This window comes from Echeneis naucrates, chromosome 8 (assembly GCF_900963305.1).
Source record: "Echeneis naucrates chromosome 8, fEcheNa1.1, whole genome shotgun sequence".
In the NCBI taxonomy this organism is placed as follows: Eukaryota; Metazoa; Chordata; class Actinopteri; order Carangiformes; family Echeneidae; genus Echeneis; species Echeneis naucrates.
In genome coordinates this window covers 15,646,369-15,674,302 of record NC_042518.1, presented here as the reverse complement: position 1 = coordinate 15,674,302, position 27,934 = coordinate 15,646,369, and the positions used below count along the sequence as shown (strand labels likewise).

General features: G+C 42.2%; 1 protein-coding gene across 1 annotated transcript in view; it reads right to left on the bottom strand.

Moving 5' to 3' along the window:
• Nucleotides 1-90: 90 nt before the first annotated feature.
• The window catches only part of LOC115047824 (microtubule-associated serine/threonine-protein kinase 1-like), a 34,367-nt gene continuing 6,523 nt past the window's right edge, over nucleotides 91-27,934 (bottom strand). Inside the window, exons 2-27 of the mRNA XM_029509014.1 lie at nucleotides 27,395-27,426; nucleotides 18,303-18,397; nucleotides 17,556-17,631; nucleotides 16,796-16,868; nucleotides 13,702-13,862; nucleotides 12,949-13,024; nucleotides 12,095-12,304; nucleotides 11,110-11,211; nucleotides 9,207-9,339; nucleotides 9,056-9,123; nucleotides 8,449-8,525; nucleotides 8,122-8,330; nucleotides 7,452-7,590; nucleotides 7,206-7,338; nucleotides 6,198-6,363; nucleotides 5,934-6,035; nucleotides 5,352-5,474; nucleotides 4,911-5,020; nucleotides 4,614-4,774; nucleotides 4,208-4,467; nucleotides 3,902-4,126; nucleotides 3,582-3,811; nucleotides 3,174-3,296; nucleotides 2,915-3,048; nucleotides 2,626-2,813; nucleotides 91-2,370 (exon numbers count right to left, since the gene is read on the bottom strand). Of these exons, the coding sequence (XP_029364874.1) occupies nucleotides 707-2,370; nucleotides 2,626-2,813; nucleotides 2,915-3,048; nucleotides 3,174-3,296; nucleotides 3,582-3,811; nucleotides 3,902-4,126; nucleotides 4,208-4,467; nucleotides 4,614-4,774; nucleotides 4,911-5,020; nucleotides 5,352-5,474; nucleotides 5,934-6,035; nucleotides 6,198-6,363; nucleotides 7,206-7,338; nucleotides 7,452-7,590; nucleotides 8,122-8,330; nucleotides 8,449-8,525; nucleotides 9,056-9,123; nucleotides 9,207-9,339; nucleotides 11,110-11,211; nucleotides 12,095-12,304; nucleotides 12,949-13,024; nucleotides 13,702-13,862; nucleotides 16,796-16,868; nucleotides 17,556-17,631; nucleotides 18,303-18,397; nucleotides 27,395-27,426 (5,070 nt within the window). The 3' untranslated portion in view covers nucleotides 91-706. The remainder of the gene's footprint in view (nucleotides 2,371-2,625; nucleotides 2,814-2,914; nucleotides 3,049-3,173; nucleotides 3,297-3,581; nucleotides 3,812-3,901; nucleotides 4,127-4,207; nucleotides 4,468-4,613; nucleotides 4,775-4,910; nucleotides 5,021-5,351; nucleotides 5,475-5,933; nucleotides 6,036-6,197; nucleotides 6,364-7,205; nucleotides 7,339-7,451; nucleotides 7,591-8,121; nucleotides 8,331-8,448; nucleotides 8,526-9,055; nucleotides 9,124-9,206; nucleotides 9,340-11,109; nucleotides 11,212-12,094; nucleotides 12,305-12,948; nucleotides 13,025-13,701; nucleotides 13,863-16,795; nucleotides 16,869-17,555; nucleotides 17,632-18,302; nucleotides 18,398-27,394; nucleotides 27,427-27,934) is intronic.

Genomic DNA, 27,934 nt, shown 5'->3' with positions numbered 1-27,934 from the left:
AAAAAAGAAGAAGGTATTTTTAGCACATTGCATAGTGTCCCTGTGCAAGTTCGTTCATGCTGCCTTTTTCAATTCCACTGAAGATCAGCCCTTAAACAGATCTGATTCCATCACTGCAAACATTTTGGTATCTTGGTCCAGTTTCTTCTTCACTACACAATTAAAGACTAAACCTTAAATTCCCGGTCCCTTGTTGCAACTGAACTTAAAGGGACATGCATCATACTGTGTTGTATATATGGTCTAAATGATGGCACTGGAGCTGATCTCAAATATGACTAATGCCCATTTATTACAGAATCCTGCTTGCTGAAGTGGTCTGTCGAAATGTTGTTCACAGTGTTCACTACCTTAAGGTCTGTTTTATATTCTTCACCTTCTTTTTAAATACGCTTTCATTTTCCATGTACAATGTAAAACATGCATTAAGACATTTTTTCACTATATACAACACATTGTGATGAACATACAATAGATACACAGGCCTACATTATGATACCATGTGCACACGTATTCCAACAGTAGCTGATGCATCCTCTTTTACATCTTATGTGTTTACATGTCGCATGTCACGTATTTGGTGTTATTTCTTCAGGCATTTATGTCTCCCTTTCATTCAAAGTCACGTTAACTCATGATATGTCAGTATGATGCTACAGTAAAAGGCATTGGATGGGAGAGTCTGACTTTTTGTGAAACTCTCTTATCATGAATGATGCTTAGTGCTCCGACTGGTTCCTTTGTCAGACTGTACTGCACCGGTGGTGGCTGAGGTTGCTGTCTGAGCCCCCCGACGTCCAGCCCCAGACAAAGGTTCTGCTTTTCCTGCTGCGTTTCCTTTCTTCTCCTCGCTGGTCTTGGAGCTGTCTTTGACCTTGGCTCCCTCTTGTGATCCTCCTTTCATGGGCCCGAGCACTGTTTTGGCCACACTTGTGAGCTGGGTGACAAAGCTGGCCTTATCCCCAGGAGACATGGGGCGAGACTTGCTTGAGCAAGGTGAGGCTGCATTGGAGGAGGGCGACATGGGATTCTCCTCCAGGACTTCCAAGTGTGCCCTCTCCTCCTTGGCCCCACGGTAGCTGCTTGATATCTTCTCCCCTTTGGATCTAGCAGCAGCTGGCACATGAGCTGCAGTGTGGGTTTGAGCATGGGCTGGAACAGGGGGTGCCACACCTTTGGCCTTGGTTGTGTCAGCTGATTTGTCAGTGTAAGTGACGCCTCCTTTGTCTATTGTCTCTGGACATTTTTGCTGCTTGGACTGCTCTGAAGATGATGATTTCTGCACATTACCCTTGTCTGCACCTGCAGCGCCTTTCACCCTGTCCTCAGTCTTCTGAGCTTCGATAGCAGCCCCACTGTCTTTTTGTGTGCTCTGCTGCTTGCTCTCTTGTTGTTGGATGTCCTTTGATGCTCCTGGAGTTGAGGTTTTCTCACTAAGTTTACTCTTGGACACTGTTGCCTCAGAACTTGAAGCACTTGCCTTTGGCAGTTTGTCCCCAGGGCTTGGCTTGGTCTCAGAAGTGGATGGAACTGATGTGGGACTAGTCTTGATCCCCACTGCAGCCGCACTGACATTACTTTTCAGAACCTCCGCAGGGGATAATGTTTTACTCGTGTCAACAGCAGCAGTCTTTGACTCAGCTTTAGTGGCAATATTCTCCGTTTGTGACCCAGTAGTTTCAGATGTTGTGGCCTGAGTATCTTTTTCTCTGGATGTGAGCAATGTGTCACGACTGAGTGGTGACTCCTGCCTTCCCAGCCTCCTCACAGGCTTCAGGCCTCCAATGTCCCCTCCCATGGGAGGAGAGGGGGATGAAGACGATGATGGAGATGGGGGAGCAGGTCCATTCTCTCCCTCCATCTCCAACAGACTCTGCAAACTATGCTCACAGTGGAAAGACTCCCTCCGATAATCCCCATGGGTCACCTCCAGGCTATGCTTGCGTAATGACACCCCACCTGTCAGAGGGGAAGGTGATGATGACGATGAAGAGGAGGAAGGTAGAATCGGTGCTCCTAGCTTCTCTGCTGACTGCACCCGCTGCAGCAGTGGTGATCTGGGCGGCTCTGCACTCTTCGGCCGAGGTCGGGCAACAGGAGGCGAGGAGTGCAGTTTCGCGGGAAATATTTGGGTGGTATTGGAGCTTCCTACCGTGTGGCCAGTGAGAGGTGGAGGAGAAGAGGTCGTTGGGGAGGGAGTGTGAGCCAGCGGGGACAGGGGGATGTTGCCAGCAGATTTGCAGCGTGCAGAGCGGTACTGGCGATGAAGTTTGGGGGAGAGGCCATGGAGGGAACTGGGCCTCATGTGGTGAGAGGCTGCTGGGGAGTTCGGGGTGCTGGATGCTGGGGAGCTGCTTTGGGATGATGTGCCTGGAGAAATTTAAAAAACAAACAAACAAAAAAAAGAAAAACAAGTTTAACTCTCTCATTTTGAATATTTTCTGGACTACTTTTGATCAGAATCTTTGCACAGAACCTTTTATTCATTCTTTAAAAAGGAAGCACATCTAACTCACACAAAAGATATTGGTGTGTTATCTGTAGCTAATCCAGCCGAGCTTCTAATTTGTAGTTTCTTAATTAAGTCATTGTTTTGAGGACCAGAAGAAGGTGTTTAATACAAACCCAGGTAAGGACATTCAATATTGGAGCGATAACTCTGAGTGGGTGAGCGGGCAGAAAGGCTGTGGGTGGGGGAGCCTGGGAGGCTGTCTCCAGATGATAGTGAGCGATTCAAAGAGGACAGGCTTCGGCTGGTGTGGAGCAGATTTGACTGCTTGGTGATTTTTCTGAACAAGGAACTACGCTTCTTACTGAAAGATAAAAAATGATATGGAGAGGAGAATAAATGCATGGAAAACACAGAAGTGTATTTGGTGTTCTAATTAAATCCATCTGTTGTGCAGTAACTTACTCCTGTCCTTCCTTGGCTCCTGTTCTCTTGCTGCGCCGTGCCATCTTGGATTTATAGCTAGACTTGCGGGCCGGACCCACTTTTATAGAGGTGTTCTCAAATGGAGTAGTTGTAACTGTGACCTTGTTTCCACTCTGCGGATTATATTTATGTATTATTCTGTTATTCTGTTATTCTGTTGGCATATTTTTCCTGAAGAATATTAAATAAATCCTAAACCGCAGCTAGACATGGAGATAGGTGGCTAGATAAGTGTTACCTTCAGGATGAGCTCGACAACCTCTGTATGGACCAGACCATAGACTGACTCCCCATTTACATGAGTGATGAGGTCACCAGCACTAAGCCCAGCCTCCTGAGCAGGACCTCCATCCTCCACGTGCTGTGAAACGATCAAATCATTCAAATGAAACACATTTAGACATAAACCATTACACCCCACAAGCAGGCTGTTCCACACGGCTCAATACTTGTTCCATGCCTTTTTTCATTCAATGCTTTCACTCAGCGTGTCATGGTTACTGCTTCAGTCTCGGTTACCATTCATCACCTAGCCAGCAGATACCCTGTGAGTCGAGTGTATTAAAGGATCAATACTAATCAAGTTGTTTATTATTCTTATGACCAAACCAAGACTTTGGGAATAACATAAACTCAGCTCTCTTACCCAAACCATGTGATGAACACTGTAGACATCACTGTCTCCCATGTAGACTCTTATGGCCCGCAGAGTGAACCCGTACTTCTTCCCAGAGCGGTGAATAGTGATTGGAGAATGAAGAACATTGACCATTGGAGAGTAGTCCCTGCTGGGGGAAGAGTCCCGGGAGGAGGGGTTGGATGACAGAGAGCGAGGTGACATGGGGCTTGCCAGAGGGGAGGCACCATGTTGCTCCACTGAGGATAGAGAAGGATGGAGTTAAAATTTCATTACAGGATTTCACTAAGTATGTTGCACAGTTCTTTTGCTCATGTATGTGTCTGTACCTGCAGGAATGATGACGGACAGAGCAGTAGCTGAGGCAGATTTGATAACTTTGGTTCCTGGTCGTGAGCTACGTTTTTCTCCTTCAGCTGAGAGTTGCTGGTGGCGGACTCTACGCAGCACCAGATCGGTGGTGGCTCCACGGGAGCCCTGGGCTTCGGGCAGCCCCAGAGCAGTAGCACTGCCCGGTAGAGGCAAGGACGCATCCGCAGGTCTTAGAAGCTTATCTGTGATACAGAAGGAACAAGAAACCTAATAGTCAATAAACGTTTTTCAAATTTGCTGTCATCATATGTATGTCATCATACCTCCAGCCGTGAGCCCGTTGCTGTCTTTAACATGTGTTCTCAGATCTCCCTGAGAGGGCATTGGTCCAATAGCTCCTTCCAGGGAAGCTCCCCGTGTCTTCACTGGAGGCTGCCTGCTGGATATGGGAAGCTCAGAGTCAACTTCCAGTGGGGAAGCGAAACGATGTGTATCCATGAGGGCGGAAAAGCGTCTTCGGGCCCCTGAAGGTGGACTTGAGTCACTCTCGGTGAAGGAAGATTCAGAACAGGACAAGCGCTTCCTACAAGAGAAAGATAAATGAAAAGATTAGAGGGTGAAAGAACATTAGAAGCATACAGTGCAGTCAGTGCGCAAATGGAATCAAAATAAAATGTATTGCCTATTTTCAATGTCCTATGTGTTTTCTATGTTTTATGTTACACTCACATTTCAGGAGATCCGGTCCTCCAGCTCTTATCTCTGAGGGTGACACTTCCCAGACTTTCTCTTTTGGCCATTCGATCCTCTCTGGGGACCTTGTGCTCCCGTAGAGTTACACCATGAGGTTTATGCTCGAGTTGGGATAGATGCTCCATACTGCTGTACACCTTCAGGTCCACACAACAAATTAATCAAAACCTCTGGTTGCATTGTTACATGGACTGAGGAATAACAATCGTAACGTGAAACGTTATCAGACGGAAGTAAGAGGCAGTTGCCAATAATACAGTTGTCACTTCTGACCTTGCTGAAGCGGGGGGAGCAGGATGAGAAGCGATGTATCTCCACAGGCTCATCATCATTGGTATCATCTTCATCATATGAATGCACATGATGGTAACGCTCAGAACGAGCTGAGGAGGATGGCAATGAAAGCTTTAAAATGGGTACAAATTTAGACGACAGCGACTTTATCTTTCCCTGTTTCTTCTTTTCTGCTTATCTCACAATTATTATAATTGCATTGTCTTTTGAGCAAACTCAAAAGATGTCACTGCTAATGTTGAATTGACACATTCAGTCCTATGTGCAAAAAATGTGCATTTACAGTGTTCGTCATAGTGAGAACCAGAAGACCCCGTGCTGTATTGTTGACTAAGAGGTTCTTAAGCCCAAAGGGATCCGTGGTCTGTTTCCAAAATCAAACTTTTCTAGAGACCTCAGCAGTCCCAGAAGTAGCCTTACTGTCAAAATAACTGGTATCTTCCTCTGACTCCAGGTGAGGGATGAACTCCGCCTTCTGTCTCAAGAGGCTGTTCCAGTCCACCTCTGTGAAGAAAGAGTGCTGCTTCACTTCAAACGCTCCCCCTAGAGGGCAGAAGAAAGAAGAGACGGCTATATAGAGAGAAACGGGGAATCTGACAGACAGGTAGCACTGTCACGCCTAAAGCAACTTATGGCACTCTGACTCGGACAGTTTTTTTTGGTAAACTGAATCTATGAGTCTATATGCTGGATGACAGTCAGGTGTAAATCAATACACACCAGGATTATACACTCCCTGTCCCTGAAATATTGTGACGAATCTCAGCTAATTCATAACAGTTGGAATAGTTTGCCAAAAGTAAGAGATAACACTAAATAGTTGAAATGGATCGCAAAATGTAAGGAATAAACAGTTTGAATAGTTAGTTATTTGGCTAATGGGCACGCTAAATAAAAGTAATGGAAGAGATGTAAGATAATAATAATGGATTATGATCTGAAGTAGCTAAATAATTGGAGGTAAAAAGAAACAAGCTACAATGACTGATCTAGGCGACAGACCTGTTCCCAGTCGAACTAGTGGATTTGTCTGCAGGAGGGAGGAGATGAGGTGCTGGGCATCTAGAGGGAGAGCTTCATCCCCTTCTGGCCAAACTATGTCGTCTACACAGCACAGCAGACAGAGGGGGGAGAAGTTGAGGAAACCCATTTTTGGTTGAGAGAAGTCAAAATTAAATAAAATTTGTGCAGTCCGTTGGCAGTGTGCCATGAGTATAAATCCTCCACCTAAAAATACCGGTCTAACTTGGACTGTTAGTGACCCACCTGTGATGACCTGTCCAAACAGCTCCTCGGGAGTGTCTCCAAAGAAAGGCACACAACCCACCAGGAACTCATAAAGGATGATGCCCATAGCCCACCAGTCCACTGGTTTCCCATAACCTTGTCGAAGTATAACCTCAGGGGCAATGTACTCTGGAGTTCCGCAAACCTAAAAGAGAATCACTTTATTTCTTTAGTTGTTATTGCATTTATGACTCCAAGGTGTGTAGATTAAATGAAATCACATCAAGACAAGGTTTGTATATTTCCGTGACAACTGACATTTCTGTTGCATCTAATTTATCCTCAGTATTTTAAAGTCTGGTTTTGAATTCAGACATTGGTTATTCCAAACGCACTAGCAAAATACTAACCAGATGGATTTAAATTCTAGCTATAGCAATTATATATTAGCTTAGTGAGAGTTAGTTGACCCTGAGTTGGAGGCACATATGAATGGCGCATGTGTATTTGTGCCAAGTAGATCACTCCAGAGATGCCAAGACAAAGATGAAAGGCTGAGCGTTTTCATGTGCAGATGGGTGTGCACTGAATACTGATTTCTGGCTGCCACAACGCATACACTAGAAACAATGAGGCTTAGATTTAAAACACGAGCAGTAAATGGAAGGCTTGGGAAAATAAACCTAAACAAAAACAGAGATGATTAGAATAACTGAGGAAATACTGGCCTATTGTTCTGCCAACTGTTAATGGCCTAATTTTTGCATGTCTCAGATAAGCCTGGCACACAATGGCAGGGAATATTTTTGCATAGAAATGAAGACATCAAAGGATGTTTCAGATTTCAAGTTTGCTTGGATCGTACCGTGTAATCGTACCAGAAGATGTATATGTGATCCTTTGAATTCATTAGACTCAATTTAATTAGAAGTGTAGGTAGAATAAAAAAATAAAAAATTGTCAACACAAAATATGGAACTTACTCATATAAAGAATTGTTTCAAATGAATAAGGATTTGCATATACTCTGCTATTTTCCTGTGATACCTGTTTGTCCAGAAACTCCCGAGTATCTTTCTCTATGTGTCCTTCATATAAGTTGGTGGTCAGACTCATCAGACCCATCTTAGACAGGCCAAAGTCTGTTAGCTTGATGTGACCCATTGAGGTAATCAACAGGCTGAGAAGAGAGACAGCAAAGGCAAGTTTGAGTCATATAAGTGTTATACGGAGGACAACTAGCGTTTTAGATTATCCCTCAACATCAGCTGTGGTGAAACCTGACTGTCTTACTTGTCAGGCTTGAGGTCTCGGTGCACAATGCCGTAGTTGTGTAAGTACTCCAGTGCAAGGACTGTCTCTGCAAAGTACATGCGTGCCATTTCCACAGGCAGAGCCCCGATGTTCTTCAACAGAGTTGCACAGTCTCCACCTGCAAGATGAATTAATTACTACATCTATCTTAGCGGCATTAGCAGTTACAACAAATGTCTCTTGGTATCACTTGTCCTCGAACATTTTAGTTTCCTTGAAAAAGAAAGTAAAACACATAACAAACACAACAAATCTATCTTTGTGATTGCAATTATCTGCACTCAGATGACTTAGGATATCTGACACATGAGAACCAAATTTACCCCAGTAAAGCCCAGTAAGGTTATCTCATTCACCAGTAAGTCTCAAACATATATATGGACATCCAATAGACAGGCTTCGAACTGTCAAACACCTATTGGGTACAGCTATAATAATGTTGTAGAGCTGTGAGATATTTAACCACCATGTCTGAGTGAAATATATCAGCAACTTAGTAGACGTAAAAAGATGATGTCCATGTTGACAAAATAATGAAAGAGGGAAGTTTCTTTTGAAAAGATTTTCATGAATTTGGTCCAGACATTCATGAAACACTCTAGATGAAGTTTAATGATTTGGTTTTCTCCAAACTTTTCATCTCGCTCACCTTCTACGTACTCCAGGACCATGCAGAGGTGTCGACGCGTTTCAAAGGAACAGAACATGGAAACAACAAATGGATTCTCTGCAAAGGTGAGGATGTCTCTTTCCACAAAGGCCTGCTGGATTTGGTTCCTCAGGATCAGGTTTTGCTTGTTAATTTTCTTCATGGCAAATCGCTGCCGTGTCTCAAGATGACGCACCAGGTAAACAGCACTGGCGGACACAGAGGAACGCACACACACATCACACATGGTTTTCACCCTGTGGTTGTATGAATCATAATCACATTGTCACTAAGAGAGTAAAAAGGACCCCCTAAGGCTGTACCCACCCGTATGCTCCATTACTGATCAGCTTGATGGTCTGGAAATCTGCTTCTCCAGGTGGTTTCATTGCTCTGATCTTCCCCTGCGGATAAAAGATCAAAATGCTGCTAAAAGAAATTGTCCTATTCACTTACAAGTTATTAATATAATCTCTGCTAAACTACATATATTGTTCTATGCAAAAAAAATCAAACAAACAAACAAACAAACAAGCAAAACAACAACAACAACAACAAAAAAAAACCTTTTCTTCTCATTTGCAAGCAAAACACGGAAAACAAGTAACTGAAAGCAGTTCCGGTTCATAACTTCCCTCCTCTCATTTAATTCTTGTTCTTTTCTTAGTTTCATTTTGGCATCTCTTGGCAAGCCTCGGAGGGATGGCCCAGAGGTTCAAGGTGGAGCGGTATCTTGGTACTTCAGCACAAATTAGCTACATTAAATTGATAAAAGCTTGTATGCCAAGTCATTAGTAGATGAAGCAGACATTTCAGTGGAAGGAACAAGGACCTCAACAAGGTCAGACATTTTACTGTCACTGTGCAGAGGATGGAAAATGATGGATGAAGGTAGAAAAGGGGGATTAACGCTGGGGATTCATTTGGGTCTCACCTCTGTTGAGTCATCCGTTTCAGGTGTCAGCGGTCCCTCGCTGTCGTAACTATCAATGTTGACCATCTCTGATGACAAATACATGGAATTTTCAATGGTTTGGCAGTTCGTTTATTTTTTACTTCACCCGGAGTTTCTTTCTCTCTCTCACCTTCAATAGGGTCTCTGGTGAGTCCCAGTTGGCTGATGATGTAACGAGGAATGTCCGTCTTCATCAGATGACCTTCCTTGGCGTGATCCTCTGCTGCCTCCAGCAGATGGTAGAACTCCTCCGGGTTAAATTCCTGGAGACCAGGAAATAAGACCTTAAGCCGATGATGTAATCTGATGGACATTTTTGGAGCTCCTCCATTGACATTGGAAGAATTGCATTAGATTCTTTGCTGCAGGCTGGTTGAATTATTGTTTGAATGATTGTGTCATACTTGTTTTTAATGTAAATGAGAAATGTTTCCACATTCAAGTAAAAGCATCCTGGCTGTCTCTGGTAGTTGTTTCATGATATACTGCCTCTGGAGCAGCTCCAGGATTTGTTTCTGGAAGAGATTGTCTCAGCCTTTTTCCATTTAAAGCTGCACTTTAAAAGGTTTATGCTCAGCTCAAATCACCAGTACAGGGTCAGAAGATGCCAAACTGCAAATGGTGGAAATGCATTATTTGCCACAGGACGGCTTGACCAGTGCAGGGTTATAATTGCCCCATAATTCTCAGCCTGTGAGGACGGAGTTGACACGAGGACTTCTCCCAAATGTGAGTTTTCACAAAAAGTATAATAACACAAAGAATACCATCTGAGCAAAACGTCTCACTCTCACTGGTGTGTACACTATCAAAGCCAGATTAAATAAAATACACAAAAATCTACCCCCCCCCAATTATTTCTACCTCTCCTTTCTGTTCCTGTAAAACTAGATGCATAATCTTTTAAATGAAGCTGATTCAGACCCTGACCATCATATATAGGTGGGCTCTTTTTTAAATTTCAATTGTATATTATTAGTATTAACTTACCTGAGCTCTTTTCTTCAGCGAGTTCTATTTAAACACCATTTGTGATTAGATGCTACAAAAATGTATATTATTATTGTAGGAGTAGGGGTGTGGCAAGAATTTCCTTTACATTTCCACACAGAACACTTGCGTTATGAACATTTTCCTGCTGATCTACCCTGGATGATTGTGGTGTCGTCGGAGGCGAACAGTCTTTTTAAGCTGCTCATCACCCCCTATTTCTTGAACAACGTTCACTTTTGCATAAACCAATCAAGCCAGCAGTGGATTCACATCTCTCCCCTGTCATATGTATATCATACCCACATATTCAGTCAGAAACACGTCACAGTGCTGGACCTCCTTGCTGCTATTCATCCAAATGCCAGATATTAAGCCTGACATGTTTTATTGCAGTGGAGACTTTCATCTATTATACCAATAATGCAACTCCGGGCCTCTGATTCAGACCTGGTCGCTTAACGCTGCCAGAAAACATGCAATGCATCACACACATTGTAATCCAAATGCGGTTATATGCAGAAAATAAGGTAAATTAATCAATTCTCCACATCACTCTTTCAGCTGTCATTTATAATCAGGGACGCTGTCAGTATGGCATGACTCATCGTGGTGGGGGGGCACACCATTATGAAACACAGTCACACTGGGGCACCAACAGACACAAACACACACATCGGTATTGTCCAACTTGAAATGACACCATGGTCACGGTCTGTCTCAGTCAGACTGGAAGGCAGCAGGGGGCTGTTGCCTGGTCTTACTGTAGCAGGACAAATTTTAATCTAAATGCAAATGTCTTTACCAGCCAGACAGACTGGACTGGCTCTTACACATCAGCATTAGCTTGTTTTGATTTTCTAACCCTGCTGTGCAATATGTAAGAGAGCTTAAATGCTTATAATGGGATAGCAAATGAGTATCTGTGCTCATGTTTATTTAAAGTAAATCTATTTTTCTCAGTCTTTTGTGGTGAAAGATTATGAACTGTAGTATAATTTGTCCATATTGGTAAATAATGAAAATAATGTGCGTTAGCTTACCAAGCACTCCAGAAGCCGAGCAGGCCGTGAGATGATGATGAGAAGCTTCTTCACCAACTCTGTGACGAAAGCCATTTCAGGGCTCTCTGAGCGCTCAAAGGCCTGACAGAGTGAAGCATGCAAACAGATAGAAATACAGAGAGAGAGCGAAAATGTTTCATCAAATATGTGAAAATGCATTTACAAAAGATACAACAAGAAAGACAGAGTGATTGAACTGAACTGTGAACTGTGATGTGAAGATATGAGGGTGCTTGATCGTAAACAGCACAGCAGATGCAATCATACCCAAACGGGCCAATCCACAGGAATCACAACAATCTAATCAAGCTGACAAAATGGGTATGGTGATGAAATTCCCTGATACCTGTTATCTAAAATCATGATCACATTTAGCTTCCATTTACCGCTGTAATTTCAATCACGTCTCTCACCAAAGGCATCAAGTGTTTGAATGAAATCAAAGCTGAGCTGAATCTCTCCATCAGTGACTATCCACAGCATCACCTCCTCCCAACTAAAGTGACTGTGCCTTACCCCTGATTGTCGATGAAGTGCTGTGCAGCTTGGGACTGGCTATCATTACGGTCTTTGACAGCAGATTGACTGACTTCCTGTGCTGCTAAAGTGATATGAAATCGTGGATAGTGGAAGTATCAAGTAGCTGATATAAATAAAGGGTAAAAAGTTAAAAGCGGGCGTGGCCCAACCCATACTTAGGATATATTGTTCTGTGGTTAGGTTTATGTCACTGACCCATTTCACATTACAAGAAGTAATTACTTCTTCCTACTTGATTTCTTGAAGCACAAACAAATATGGTTGTGCTTCAAAAATCTTTCTTGAAGCAATAAGTAAGTTATTACTTGCACAAATGTAAGAAATTCACAAAGCTAAGCCGATATGCAAGCATGTTACAAACAGGCATTTTAACTATTGGTACTGCTGTCAGAGGGTAGTTTGCAGTGCATCTATTTTAACTCACATCATGAAGCAGCTTCTCCAGATTCTGCTGCAGCTCAAAGAAGTAGACAGAGGTGATAAGACCCTCACGAGCTTTGGCCAGGCAATCTCTGGACAGCTCAGCAATCTGGTGGTGGATGAAGCTGAGGACTCCATCAGCTAGTGGAAGGACATTTTCAGGAGAGAAGGCTTGGATGAACTCGGCCAGCCTCCCCTCCATCTGTGCTGTGGCCTGGTGGAGAGCAAATGGCGGTTGGCATGAAATAAGAGGGGTTAGAACAAAGAGAAAACAAAAATAAATTATGTCTCGGAAGTAACTGAATTCCTTTCGAAGAGCCAGGGTTGTGTGACAGAAAGTTAGTACAAGTGATTTCATCTGTGTTCTTTCCATTTGACTTGTGTGAGAAGAAGCCAAAAGAGCTTTTAGCTTTAGCTCAGCTAAAGTCCTAAATATAATGCTTTATTTCCTAAGGCTTGATTTTTATCACTGAGGAAGCTTTCAGCCCATTTCCTTTATATACAAATCTGAGCCCACCAAGAGAGAAAATTGGACAAACAGCTTTCATAAGCGTGGTGAATATGCAGGATGAATCTTATTCACTGTTGTTTACTGACCTGGGAGCATAGCTGAATTTGGATTTGTGTTATCAGCCATTCATACACACAAATCTCTGACACATTCAATCAAATTATATTCCATTTTTTATTATATTTCTCTAGTATTGGAGTTCTGACCTAATGGGATTAGTTACAGTTATTGTGGATTGAGCAATTATTTGAATTCACTATAGGTTAAAGGATTTGCTGTTGTCAAATATGCTGCTGATCCAACTCTTTGATTTTATGTGTTTGTCTGTGTGTGTGTGTGTGTCTCACCTTGGGAAAGCGCTCTTTGTACACATGGTTCATCATGACTATCTCATTATCATAGCAGGAGGAGGAGCGTCCTGGGCTAAAAGTGAAAGCAGATAACAAGCTAATGTAGCAATAAAAGGATTTATTTTCCACCCAAACAAATAAACATATTCCCCATTTATTGTGATAAGCAACATAATGTGAACTATCCTTCCGATTCAGCAGATTTAGCACTAAAAATAAACCAACAATTGTTAAAGTGAGGCTATGTAACTTCTGAAAGAAAAAAAAAAACAAACACACACACAAAACAAAACAGCTTGCTCCTCAATAATGGAAGGTTGAATTTTTATGTGGTGAAATTCACTCACTCTGCTACAGCCAATTTGTTCTGGCATGACCAGCAGCATATGGAAGCTAATACTAGACACCTGCTAGTTCTGCCTGGTAACCTAAATATAGGTGTTAATTAGGAGATGCTAAAACATACACAACAAAAAACAGCAACACATCCAAAGACAAAATACATAAACAAAGTCAGCAAAACGTTATCTACCAAAAGTTTAACATTATATAAGGTATTGTTTTAGTCATCCTCTTTCTCAATATCCTCTGTGATTTATAGTCGTCTTTAATCCGAAAATCACACAATAAAAAAGATAAGTTCAAGAAGTGGTTATATAAAAGCAATCCCCCACCACCGTAAATCTGCTTGGACAGTGTCCTTTTAAAAAGAGGATAGTGCTGAATCTAGTGGGTGCTGCTGTTGCTGACCTGAGACTGCGGGAGCGAAGGCGCATGTGTGGAGAGCTGCGGCCTCCATCATCATCTGTGATGCTCTCAGTGCTGCCAAAGTGTTTGGATAAGAAGTGGAGCTCATCCATGGTGGGCTGGAAGGGCAGCTGGTGCAGCCGCTCCTGAGAGGAGCTGGAGGACTGATCGAAGGGAGAGAGGAAGGGCAGCAGCAACACAAGCAAGAGTGAGCGGAGGAGACAGACGAAGCCGAGGGAAACGGGGGAGAAGATGGGAAAGAGGAGGGGAGAAGTTGGCAGATAAGGAAAAGAAAGAATAATATTAGTGTGGATGGAGAGTCGGATGAGTCAAAGAGAAAAAGTGCCCAAAAATTTGAAATCCAGGAAATAATTTATTGCATATATTTAGTTTCTACCTGAAATATAATATACGAAGCACACCATTTCTGAAAGATATATTACATCACCGTCTTAGTACAATAGGTGTTGCTCGCAGAGCTGTAATGTTCAGGCAGCTGTCCAGTTGGCCTCATGGTCAGATCTGCCTCATTTGCTTTCATCTAAGCAATGAGACCTGGACCTCCTCTACTCACTTTGTGAATCCAAAGATCGATCAAACACAATCAGACTGAACAGCGTGGCTGGAGGAGTGGACATTTTTCTGTGTTTCATGTATGCCAAGGGTCTGTAGTTGTGCTTGCATTTCTCTTCCCTCTCTTTATAAGAATTTAATTGCTATTGCGTTTTTATACCTCAATTCTCAATTCTTGCCATGCCAGTAAACCTGAGACATAATTTGGAGTGAGGCCCTTTAAAGCCTGAAAAGTCAATTGCAATAAAAATTTTCAGGATCAATCTGAAATTTAACAGGGCGCCAGAGCAGACATCCAACGCTACTGTACCTCTTTGTTCAGGAATTAAGACGAGCTGTTGTATTATTTACTAGCTGAAGACAGATGGAGGGAAGTCTGGCTGATATCTGAATGAAATGCAATGCACTAAGCCAAAGAAGAGATAGATTTACAGAGAAAGTCTCATTTTCGTTGACTTTTCGTTGATATACCTATTTTCTTTTTGAGCAGAAGAAGAAAAGCAAAAGCAAACATGTCCCACCTGTTCTTGGTAGAAATCACATCCCTGCTGGTCTTGAGGTGGCTTCTTTGCATTAAAAGGTATTATTGGGAAATGTGGTAATGTCTCTGTGGAGGGTTATTACTAGCTGCTAGTTAGCTTAGCTTTGGAGACAGACAACAGTTAACTTGGCAAAGGTGTACAAATCCACTTACTAGCACCTTTCCATTTCTTCATTGAAAAGGAAGGGATCTAAGATTTAAAGTGAGTGGATGGTCGGTTAGCTTCAATGTTTACTGCAAAAGATTTTTTAATGCAATTTTTACTACTGTAAGTAATAAAAGAAGTACACAGAGACTGTCTTCTGTTCAGTGATGGGACCAGCAGAAAGATCAGTCCTAATCATGAAGGTCTGAGAATTTATTTCAGCGAAATATCTTTTGTTTCTAATGGAAGCTCACATTTGATGATTAAATTACTGTGGACTTTAATGTTGTTGTCTTCTCTATGCCACATTTCTTATGAAACTCTTATTCCACCGTCACACCGCTCATCACTTTCCCTTCCTGCCCTCTTCCCCCTAGCATTTAATCCTCCATCTACAGCTGCATGGAGAGAAAGAACCAGATATGCAACTAGACAGACATGAAGCAAAAAAAAAAAAAAAAAGATACAATATTGAACATGGATAGTCATAAAACAACAGTGCAAAATTATGAACATGGAGTGAAACAAGCGATGAAAATATGGCAATGCATGCAAAGCCCCGCTCCCGCGATTCCAAACATCTCTGTTTGAAGCGCAGTCAGATGAGTTCATATCTTCAGGACACAAGATATGTGGTTACATTTATTCTCATTTAAGGAGCCATTTGTAAGTTTTCTCTGCTGCCGAACGCGGCACGTGCTTTGATCATTACGCCTTCTGAGCAGTTTCTGTCAGGATCCTAGTGTTTTTGTTTCGTCTTGTTTTGTTTTTCTCTGCCGTGAGCGGGCCGGAGCTGGATTCTCCACACACCTGCACACCTCAAGCCTCCTGCCAGCCGTCAGCCATCAAGCCACCTTCACTTATAACCCGGGTCCAGTTCACAGCTCATCGCCAGGTTGTCATCTTACCTCAGTGGTATAGTGTAATGGCTCCTCGTATTTTCAGCGTTCCCTTGTTCACTTTGTAACCCAGTTTTTTGACGGTGTGTTTTTCCTGTTTCCAGTTCCTTTTTCTTTGCAGCTACTCCTCCGGACCTTTCAGGCCATTCCTCCTGATCTGGCCTCACCCCATTTCCTGCAGACTCACTTGGATTACCTCTGGACACCTCAAGACCCAGCAACTCCCCTCCCAGCTGCAGCTATCCTTTCTTTCGTAGAATAAAACATTCATTTTGCTACCTTCAATCTCAGTGTCTTGTCTGCATCGTGGGTCCAGACTTCCTAACCCACGACAGTTTCATCTTCAGGGCACATTAGAAGTTGCAGGGAGTTGCTATTAGAATATCGAGATGGACCAGGTCAAGCTGGTTAGCATGCTAACTTCATTAAAGGGAAACCTTTCCATCACTGCAGACAGGGCTGACCTCGGGGTAGGTAAAGAAATGAACTTTGATGTCAAACTCGCAACATTTCTTGTAGACCTGTACGCAAACAGCTGGTAATGATGTTCCTGGTTATGTGGCACTAGCAAAGTGGAAAAGAATATATTTAATGGATTTGTAAAACTAATAATTATTTCCAAGTAAATATTGTTACAATGACCATTTCATCTGAAGGTGAAGGTGGACTATGTGTTTAGACCATGATCAGTGGCAGAAGGGCCACATTATTTTGACAGGTTAAAAAGGCTTTTAGCTAACTTAGCTTAGCATTAGCATACTTATTACTTGATTCCATCCTTTTTTCTTTTTTTGCTACGATTTTCTGCTACTTGGACTCACAGCTGACTCAGTTTTGTGAGCAGCCTATTGCAAATATCCCCTGGAAATGACAAACAGCCCCTGGGGACCCAATAACGCTGGTGGGAAACCACTGATTTTAGTGAGTGGAAGTATTTACCGTTGAGCTGGGAGTGTTGGTGCCGTATCCGGAAGAGGGCAAAGATGCCAAAGACCATCGTCGCCCATCCGCTCTGTAGAGAAAACAAATGTGACATCAAACCTGATGCAATTACAGTTTGTCATAAAAAACATATGAGAGCATAGATCATAGCTGTGCTAATATTGTTATTGGTCCTAAATAGCTAAGTTCATTTTTAAATACTTGACAGATGGTAAATTTGACTGTAATACAAAAATCTTGTCTTATTCTAACATAGTGTGGCAACCCATCTCAATTTCAGCAGCACTGAAATAAAATTCATTCAGCAGAGCGGTGACTTACAGCACATCAAGCTTTTCCCTGGAGCCTTTCTTAGTGACCAAGACCCATTCATTGTGCTTCTGTATGCAGTGATTGCACAGTTACAGGCAAGGAGACAGATTTGATAAATGAGGACAGAGGATCTACTGAGAGCACTAAGCTGACTGAGGGGGCAGAGGGAGATACATACATCTCTGTCTATGGAGCACGTGGGTAATGTATGGCTGACTGGCCATTACTTTAGAAGCTCATTGCCTTCAATCTGGTTCATCTTATATAATGTATAAGGCTTTCAATGATGTCTTGTGATTTTTATGCCAGTTGTTATTTCATTTTCACTTATCTATTTAATATCTTCTTTTGTGCATGCCCATTTCAGTCAAACCTCAAGTTCACAAGAACAACGAGTGCACACATGAAATCGCGCTCAGAATATGCAGTGATACAAAGCAGTGACCTTCTGGAGGAAGCAAACGAGAAGTGTGCCGGGTTGCTGGGAGAGAAGTTCCGTGGGCTGTCCAGGGGGCTGCTTCCTGGTGACACAAGACACACACAAAGGATGAGACAGCATATCCACAACCACACAACATAAATTTGTTTATTTCCAGTCATTTCTATTTTCGTCATGCTGCTGAGTGAACTAGTTTTCATTTTTTGATAAGTAAATCTTATTGTCCATTGACTTGTTCTCTAACAGACAAATTGATATGGAAAAGGATTATGTCACCAAAAACCCAAACCAAATGACCACATGAAAAATTGAAAGCTCCTTACTTTAATTTTCCTTTTTCCATTCAAGGTGTGGCACTAAAGATGATTCTCTTCATTATGATAACCTGACTTTTCACAATTAAGGGGCAGGGTCAAACAGGGTAAAATGTTCCAAACCATAAAGGCCTGCCATTGATTTTCAGACCGATGAGTGCTTTGTAACTGAGCATGTTTATTTATCATGCCTTCCTCTGTGGACAGGAATGTGGGTGTTTTAATCAATATACTGAAGGTTTCATTGGTGCGTTTTTTCTGCAGATGGATGAATCCACCCAGAAAGTTTAAAGGAGCAGCTGAAGTATGAAAAGTAGCAACGCTGAAGCTGCATTTTATATAAAACGGTAGTCGCTTAATTAATGAAATACATCCACTTTGGGGCTTTTTTTCCTCCCATGTTGCAAATTAGAAAATACAACTTAGGTGTGATATGTACCGAGGTGTCCAGGGAGGGGCAAAGGGGAGTGTGGGCGAGGCAGCGTGGGCGAAGTGGTGGTCAGGATGAGACTTTTCCTGTTGCTTGTACGACAACTACAAGGGAGAGAGAGAGAGACAGGTTATTACAAACCAACATGTTAAAGTCAGAGCAGCCGAATGGTGTCTGAGGCCAGTGTCCTGTGCTGACTGCATCTTAAGGTGTGGGAGGAGCAGGCACGTGCACATCCATGGCTCACTGCACGAGCACAACAGCGATAAAGTGGATTCAATTTCCTCAGTCATTCATCCCTGTCTGCTTCCTCTCAGCCAAGATAAGAAAAGAGGGCAGGGAGGGTAAGACAAGATGACAGAGTGGGAAAGTTGCAGAGAATAGTGGCAACAAGCAACGGAGACGCAAAGAAGATGGGGATCATAACAAATGGACAATGTTCCCAGAAAAACACAATATAATTCAAAACATCAGCCTTTCCATGGCTTCAGTTAATTGTGTTTGGGGCACTTAAGTCACTACCACAATGAGTCACCTCAGCTCTGCCTGCAGACTACACATGACACCACTGTACCAGACTCACACACCATTAGGCAGTGAATTCAACATGATTTTTATATATGGCAGATGCACTTGTTTTATTACAATATTCATGTTGCAGCAGCACAGACCATTCAAAGGCTTTTTAAACAGCACAGTCAGGTTTCCAGGGCGGCGTTAACAAGCGAAAACTATGCAAATAACACCAACTGGGAACAAAGAAGATACAACAAACATCATGCAAACAGCACAGTTACGTCTTCGCTGATGAAGAGAATAACTGGTGTCCCCTTTTCCTCCTCCATGGGTGACACACTATCTCTACACACACTCACAGGCTGACACACACACCTTCACTGAGAGTGCAGAGATGTGAGCTGACTGAGATGGGATCGACACATGAAGATGGCACAGAGGTGAAGATGTTGAGTGAGAGAGCAACGCTTCTAATATGCTACATTAAATGAATGCCACAAACCGAGCAGCAGTGTTTGTTAATGGATTCTCAGTGCTGCAGGATACCAGTGGAGGTATGCTGGAAACACATAAAAACACACATCCCTCTTGAACACCGCCTTGAGCATCCCTCCTGTACAGCTCGTGACTAAAAATCTAACAGTATTCAAAACTATGTGTTTACATTACAGACACTGCCTGGCATGTATTTACTTTACTCCTCCAGCAGGTACACGGCTGCTGATCCTCCAGAGACCAAATCTCTGATGGAAGTGAGGTGCTTCTGTCTTGCTTGATGGCCATTCAAGATCAATGGAAGGGAGGGAGAGATACACTCCACTGCACTGGGCTGTGCTGGTTGCAGACAGCTGGAGGCAGGGATTTAGGTTTGGAGGAAATGGAAGGAGATGCACAGACAGATAGGGGTTTGCTAGAAGAAGACAAGATGTCCAGATGACAGGTATGTCTGCAAATTCAGTGGATAAAAGTGAGAAAAACTAAAATGATAATGCAGTTTGAAAGCACTTCAAGGAATGCTCATCCCCTACACGTGTGCAAAGCACAACCCAGTTTTTTTTTAACCCTGTTATACATGCATGTATATCTTCACACTGCACAAAGATAACAGACTGCAGAAATAGTGCAAGTGGGGAAATATTGTTCACTGTAAAGATGGCAGAGAGATTTTAGCTTTAGAAAAAGCCAGACAAATAGAAGCCTTCATCCTCTGCGTGTTCATACTCCTCCCTCTACTTAACCACAGGGGGACCATTATTGTTGATAAAACCCAAAAGATCTATTCATAAGACCGCAAATGTAGCTGTGATGTACAAAGTCAAATGGAAGTCGATGTGACGCATAGGAGTGGGCACCAAATTGATTCAAAATACGTAGCAAAGTAAGAAAGAACATGTGAGGCAAAAAAATTAAGATTTCTTCATAGAGGGGAAAGGGAGGAATGAAAAACAACTTCTGAGGAAGAGTCAGGAAAGACTAGGTTTGTTTATCTCCGTAGGATGGAGAAAGAATTCATGAAAGATGAGCAGAGATAGAAACGATAACAGTGACTTAATCACTAATTCGTTGGCGGAAGAGATGCCAAACCAGAAAAAGGTGTGAAGGAGGAGGAAAGGGCGCATAAACAAAATGGAAAAACAAATGTTTACTTGACCTTTTTTGCTACAAATCTATATACACGGAGAACACTTAAGAACACCCTTTGGCCCAGAAACAGAGAAGCAGTCGAAGGTGAATGAATGAATGAAAAGACTGAAATTCTTCACTGTAGGAATAAAAACCTGAGGAAATGTAACTGCAGTTTAAATATTGTGGGGAAAGGAGACAGTTGTGGCCGCATGACAGCTTCTTGCAGGAGGAGAGGAGAGGCGAGAGAAATGCTGCTCATTATAGAAGATACTCTGGTTGACTGTTGGTGGATGGAGGGAAGGACGGCACAGCAGATACAGACAGACATGTAATAAATGTTTTTGGGTTGGTTTTTTTTGTGTGTTTTTTTCTTTTTCATAATGACATTGCATAAAATGTCAAATAAAACATGATCACATGACAGCTTCCTGCAAAAGAATGCTATGTATTAAGGTCAGTGAAACAGAAACAACAACATATGCGCTCACAGTTGTTCTTCGTGTTGTATAGAGCAAATGTATGAGGAGAGACTGAAACATCTGGACGATGTTCTCATGGTTCATGCATTTGAGAAGTTTTATAGTCACAGTCATATATCTGACACACCACAGTGATAATGACAGCAGTAATTTTGGCCAGAGGCAGATAAAAGCAGCTTTTCTTAAATTTAGTATAAGCATTATTATAGAGTTGATCAACTAGAATTGATTGTTTGCTGTTTCCAATTCATTCATTTTAAAACAAGAATAAAAAGGAAAAAGACATGTACTTAATGGCACCACAGCTGAAAGTTGCACGTCACCAGCAGAGAGTTAGGATCCTTCACCAGCTTTTATGGAGATATGAAAATAAACAACCAGAACGGTTCTCCTCTTTCAGTGTGGAGCCAATATAATCAAGCAGATATATCGGACCAAATTGTTACTTTATTCAAATACAATACAATTTATTTGGCTCCTTAGCTTATACTTGTTTATAGCTCAATAAAGATCATCTTTACCTTCATGTTTGACTTTTATAATAAGGGCAAGCTAATGTTTCAAGCTAAATTAATGAACACAATGTTGTATCAGGAGTGTAGACGTCCCCATTACCCAATAAAACAGGTCCAAACTACTAATGTTAGCTGTTAGTATCCAGGTAATTCAATATTATGGTAAAATATAGTGTGTGTGCTAGTTGTGAATTTGGCTTTTCTTCACATACTCGTTGCAACACCAACAGTTGCAACGCAGGACGAAGCAGCCCAACTCTCTGGCTTATGCCATTAATCGATTATTTCAGATGTTACATTTTCCTTTAATTAAGTTTAGGGCTATTGATTCAACAATGATATAAACTTTTATTTTTAATCCACTAAAGCCAGTGGGTTCTGGACAGCAGTGTACAGCATTAAATCCTACTGGTGCGTCCTGGCCAAGTGTTTTTTACAATAAAGTCCACTGGATCACATGAGCAGCAGTAAAAGGAAGGATGGACACTAAAATGGTCATAGTGAGGGCCTGAGGCAGGACACTGTCCTCACTCAGCTCCATCAGATCTCCACCCGACTGCACAGAGCACCGTGTTAAATGTCAAAATCATTCCCTGGCCTGATACATAACAGCAAGGAGAAAAGTCAGACAGACACCAAGACTCTTCCTTTTCGCCTTATTCATTTAATATCCTCAGGTCTCTGGGGTCTCAAAGCCCCTCAGATTTTCTTGTTGTTTTCTCTTTTTTTCCATTAATGTTCTCAAATCTACTGTTTCAGTCTGTGGGACTACACAGCAGCTGACAGATGCAATATCTATCAAGCACAGGTTTTAAATTTAGTGCTGTCCAGCAGTCTGTGTCCTCAAAACTGCTTTCCTGTAAGATAAGCCCCAAGAGGGAGAAAGTGGAGGAGGAAGAGGATCAAAGAGAATAAGAGTCCCATTATAATAACAGGAGAGGAAAGATGTTGCCCTTGACTGAATTCAGCAGCTAATGGGAGATCTTGTACCTGCTGTGTTAGCCCATATGAATTGGACCCTGCGCTCCTCCTGGGGAGGGCGGCAGCACTTTGAAGGAGAGACTCTATCGTCCGACTCAGGTGCCCCATCCTCCCACTGACCTCCTTTGGTTTGTAAATAATTGGTTAAGTGAAGTGTAATGGTTTATTTAGTTACAGAGGATGAGCCACTCATGACTGTTTGAGTTAAGGTGATATGCATGTGAGGATAGTGCGATTGCCTTCAGGCACAAAACTGTGCGTAATGTGTGTGTGGACCGTTCGCCCCACAGCATAATGCACCTGAGCCAGAGCACCTGAGGGAAACACACATTCACGAAAAAGTCTTACATCAGACGTCTCGTCGTCTTCCATTACCGCATATTGAAGTCGCTCCCTTTTTCTGAACATCCAAGCGAGTTGACGTTTGCTACATTCTGGTCCTCTTAGCTCCACCCAACATCAAAATGCTTTTTTTATTTGTTTGTTTGTTTTAACACAATAGGTTCCTTGAACAGATGAACAACTTTACTTTTGTATAAATGCCACTTCCATTTCATTCTGTCAGCTGTCAGGAAACGGATGAAATAACATTACATTATTTGTATGAATTGGTTTAAAAAAAAAAAAAAAAAGACTCATGTATGCAAGTGATGAGTATATCTACATGACTCCATAAGAAGAGATTTCACCAACTAACTTAAAATAAAACATAACACGAGCAAGATACAAAACAACACTAAATCTCTTCTGGTATTTCAGAGTAGACCAACTAATAAGCCCTACTCTTCGTTTTCCAGTTTTGAAAATGCTTTAAAAAACATTAATTTGAACATCAATCTTGTAGCCCTATGTTCAACACTCCAGCTGGCGGAAAAAGACACAGTTTCACTGGCCTCTAAGATATGAAAACTATATTACAGACTGACATTATAAAGATCACTATTCACTAGTGGAATACGGGTACACAAACAACCGAACAAACCGAAGCCTACAAATGCACAGGCAAACTCAGGCACTCAATACTCAAGATTAACTTAAAACTAATGCTCTGATCTTTTCTCGCTTTCCTCTGACATGCAGAGGATCACAGGGGGGGATGAATGAAAGAGTGGCGAGTGGAAAGACGTAAAAGCGATTGAACAAAAAAGAAAGAAGGAGCAAGAGCGAGGCAGTCAGAGCTAGTAGGCTATGCATGTTTTACTTGCTCACGTAACCTTAGTGAACTGGTCCCTAATGGAAAAGCAGACACAGATATCACCCCAGGGCCCAGCACTCCATCTCACTCTCTCCTTCTTTCACCTCTTGTGCAACCCCTCCCCTCTTTTCTATCTCCCTCACTTTCATCCGCTTTATCGCTTACTCCCTTCCTCCTTTCCTCTTTTCTTTCCTGGCTATGACTTTGCTTGCTGCTCATGTAATAAGCTTGTAGGCAACTGAAGACAAATCACTCTGTATACACTGCACCCATCCTGTATTCGATACACATAGCAGGATATAAAAAAAAAAAAAAAGAAGAAGAAATTTCTTGGGTTTGAGCACCACTGAAGGGATGTAGCAGCCACAAAAAGAAAATCCATCTGTTTGTCTGTTTGTTGGGCTCAGGTGTGCTATAGCAAGAGTCTCTGCTGTAATAGAAGCTGGTTTAATCCCTGATCAGCAGGGGAAAATGAAGTCACTGTGAGAGACTCAGCATGAAATCCACTGCTGCCACTGCCGAGTAGGAAACCCCCAGCGCTTGAATGTCAGCTCGGATTTTCCAGTTGTTATTATCAGAGTAATTGAAAGTATCAATTATAAGCGTAAAGAAAAAACACTGCTCATATTGCCCATCAAAAGATGTGATCATGTGATTCCTACTGAACCCTGCAAGAAAATTTTCCTCTCACTTGCTATGCTTTGAAGTAAATTCATAATGCTGGGCGAGTGCAGATGGTTGGGATGGCTGCTTAGCAAAATTTAGGGTTTTTTTAAACGAGCCCACCTGATCACTCATCTTCAGGAAAACATCTCACTTCACCAGTGAATCAAACTCTCGACAACTTGTGGCTCAGCCTGACTCATCTTGGATGTAATCATTGAATAGCCGACTCAGACTATGAATCATTCTGTCCGTCGGGCCATTTACAACGTCAAATGCTAATCTGAACATACTGAAGATGATACTAGCATAGTGATATCAAACAGGCTAAACAGTCACAATGTTCATTATATTAGCTTAGCATATTAGCATGCTAACATTTGCCAATTAGCATTAAACACACGTAGAGCTGAGGCTGATGGTGAGGTTCATTAGTATTGCAAGAATTTGCACCAAATTAAAGTGGTGAGCGAGGCGAATGTAAATGTAATGATGTTAACTTGAACACCATTTCCAAAAATCCAAATCTTTACACAGTCTTTGGGAATTCTGCTGGCCAGATGAAAAGAAAGCTGTGTAAAGTCTTTTGTGGCTCCACAGGCATTTGATGTCAATAAAAGAAATTGATCCGTTAGTTATGGAGACATTCCACTAAAAGAAACATTCATTGTGTTGCTAAGGAAACTGCAAAGTCATCAGGACCAACATCTGGGAACCACGAATGGCTGCACAAAATGTATATCGGGGTGGAGTAACCAGTTATCCTCCCAATGATGCTGCTGTTGAGGCTAAGAAGTGGACACATGCTTGTCTCTGTGCACTTTACTTCAAACCATAAACCACTGAGATACCACAGGAGAAGTGCATGTCAACAACTGGTTTTCACATCAGAGTGTTGTAATGTTTTCAAACTGGCCTACGTATAAGCCTTCAGACCTTTACCACGGCAACGACAGTATCAGTGCGATCAGTAATGCATACTCAGCACAACACAGGAGATACCTAAACCAAGTTAGACACACAAGCAAACGTGGATTTGATTTCACAAACACTAATCAACAGGAGCCTCGGTAACATATCCTGCAGAGTGTAGAATAACACAGAGGACGACACTGAGCATCTACGATTAGGAGCGAGGGGAGAGTGAAAGGTAAACCCGGTCCTACTGCACCCCACATCACACAGACAGCAAAGCATTGCATCATCAAACATCATCTCCTGTCTCTTGCTGTACCTTTTGGTGCGTCGGAACATGATGCTGGTTTTGTATCCAGGCGTAGCCCTGAGCAACAGCAGCAGCAACAGCTGAGCAGTGAGGAGGAGCGGTCACAAAGCAGCAGGCCTCTGAGAAAATGTCATTGCAATGCAACGCACACCGTAGCGCCCTCAGTCTTTAGATGTGTACTGGTGTCTGGGCGAGTGTGGCCAAGAACCAAAGGGAGGAGAGAGAGAGAGCAGCAGAGAGGGAGGGAAAGAGGGAGGAAGGGTGGGTCTGTCTTTTAGAGAGGAACAACAAAGACGGGAGGGGATTGTGGGTCATTTTCTCAAGGCTAAGGTACACAGTGTAATATTGTGACATAATTGTGCAAAGTTTTGGGCTTTTCTCTGTCTACACACTTACAGAACCTGATGGGGAATGAAAAGCTTTGTCTGCAGGCTACGAATGCTACAAATGAATGAAGGGGAGCGTTACGGGCGGCTGATTTATTTTGGCATAAAGTAAAGAAATCACGAAAGGCCAAGGTCATGTGGACTGTTGCATAACTGCAAACAGATATTGAATGGTATCAAAGACTTAAAGAAAAGAAACACACAAACACATAATCTGAGTGGGTATGTTGTGTTTACCCATGAATGAATCCAGTGGACTGAGTGACTATGAGGCCAAAGGCACTGAGATCATCTATAATGGATGGTAGGCTGATAATGTCCTCCGGAGACACGCGGACTTGATGTGAAGGAGACAGAGACAGACTGATTGAAAATGGGCGGTGTCAAGAGAAAGTGGGCACGGTGGTAAAGTTAAGAAAGTAAGGATGGAAAAGCAACAGGCAGACAGCAACGAAATGGACTGTATGAAAAAACAGTTAGTCCTCTGCTTCGTTTCATGTTTGATTACCCATGATGACTCAGGAGGGGGCAGCACAGATGATGGATTGGGCTGTTCATGTAAAATATTTATTTGGCTCATCTTTGGCATGCATTATTACACATGATATTATTAGATTATTATCAGTGATGATAAGTAACCATCAGTTCAACATCAGCTGGGATGAGGCCATTATTTGTAACTTTATGTACCATTTCATCGTTTCATCTATGATAATGGATCACATTTAATTCAGTAATTGTATTTTTATTCAGAATCTAAATATGCTAAGAAAAAACACATTTCCTATCAAGATTTAGTAGTGTAGTGTGCGCAGGCTATACACGAGTATATTCACAGTTTAATATACATTCTTTAAAAAATAATTAGTTGTCATGTTCATCTATTCTCCTTTAATTCGTCCACTGTTTTACACTCCTTCTGTTTTGCTTTGTAATTGAATTACATGGGTATGTTTGATGTTATATGCAGTTAATTCTCTTCAGTTTTGTCGCCTGTGTGTCTAAAGGGTCTGATTACTAAGGAAACTATGTGTTTCAACAGTAGTAGAAAATCAAGGAATGGATGTCGCAAAGAAGGGCAAGTAGGTGAAACGGGGAGTGGTGCAAAAGAGGAAGAGAAGACGGGGACAGAATGTTTTTCAGCACCATGGAGAGTGTCAACAGACCCCAAGCATCCATTATGTGACCTTCTCCTTCGCACAAGGACCAAACCACTCAACACCACAAGCACCTCCAAAGAGTCCTCAGAGCTTTCTAACAGCTTCTGTCTGAGCCGACTTCCTCATCCTTCACAGAACCACACACACCACAAGCACCACTGAAGCACCCACAGTGTTTAAAGCACAGCATGCCAAATAGCTCATCCAGGAAGGCTTCACACGCTGATGTCAGCTCAAGAGGAGAGACCCTTTTGATGGTGAACACAAGCCCCACTCAGTGAAATTGTTTTGTTTGTGGAGAGACCCAGTTTCTCGCCAGAGAGCAGAGTGAAGAATGACTGGAGGTAACACTCACCTGCTGTTTTTCCGGGGCAGTGGCAAGTCCTTCTGGAATAAAGTTGAAAAACACACACAAAAAAGGAGAGATCAGGTACAGAAAAATACAAACATATTTACAAATGACTGATGAAAAAAATTTCATTAACAAAGCACAGTCAGCATCGTAGGCGCCTCTCCATGACTAATGAAACTGACCTATGTGTGTTAAAATGTGGAGAGGTTCCCTCTAAAATCACTAATAGCCTTTTGAGAACATTTTCCTTCATTAAGTGAATGTGTCTAATTGCACAAATACAGAGATTTCTTCAAAGAAATCTGAACCCTTCATCAGGCAGACAAAAATGTCAGTTTACAGAATGAAAAAGTAAATCTAAAAAATCGGTTGTGGCTTTAATGGCTGGCATTATCACTGAAAAATACAATTTATTGACAGCAGGTTAAAAAAACAAAAAGAAGGATGCATTTCAGACGCATTCAGGTGTGTGGAGTGCGACATAAAGATCCAAAATGATCTAGCTGGCTACAGCTGATCAGCCAGTTGATATTTCAGATCCAG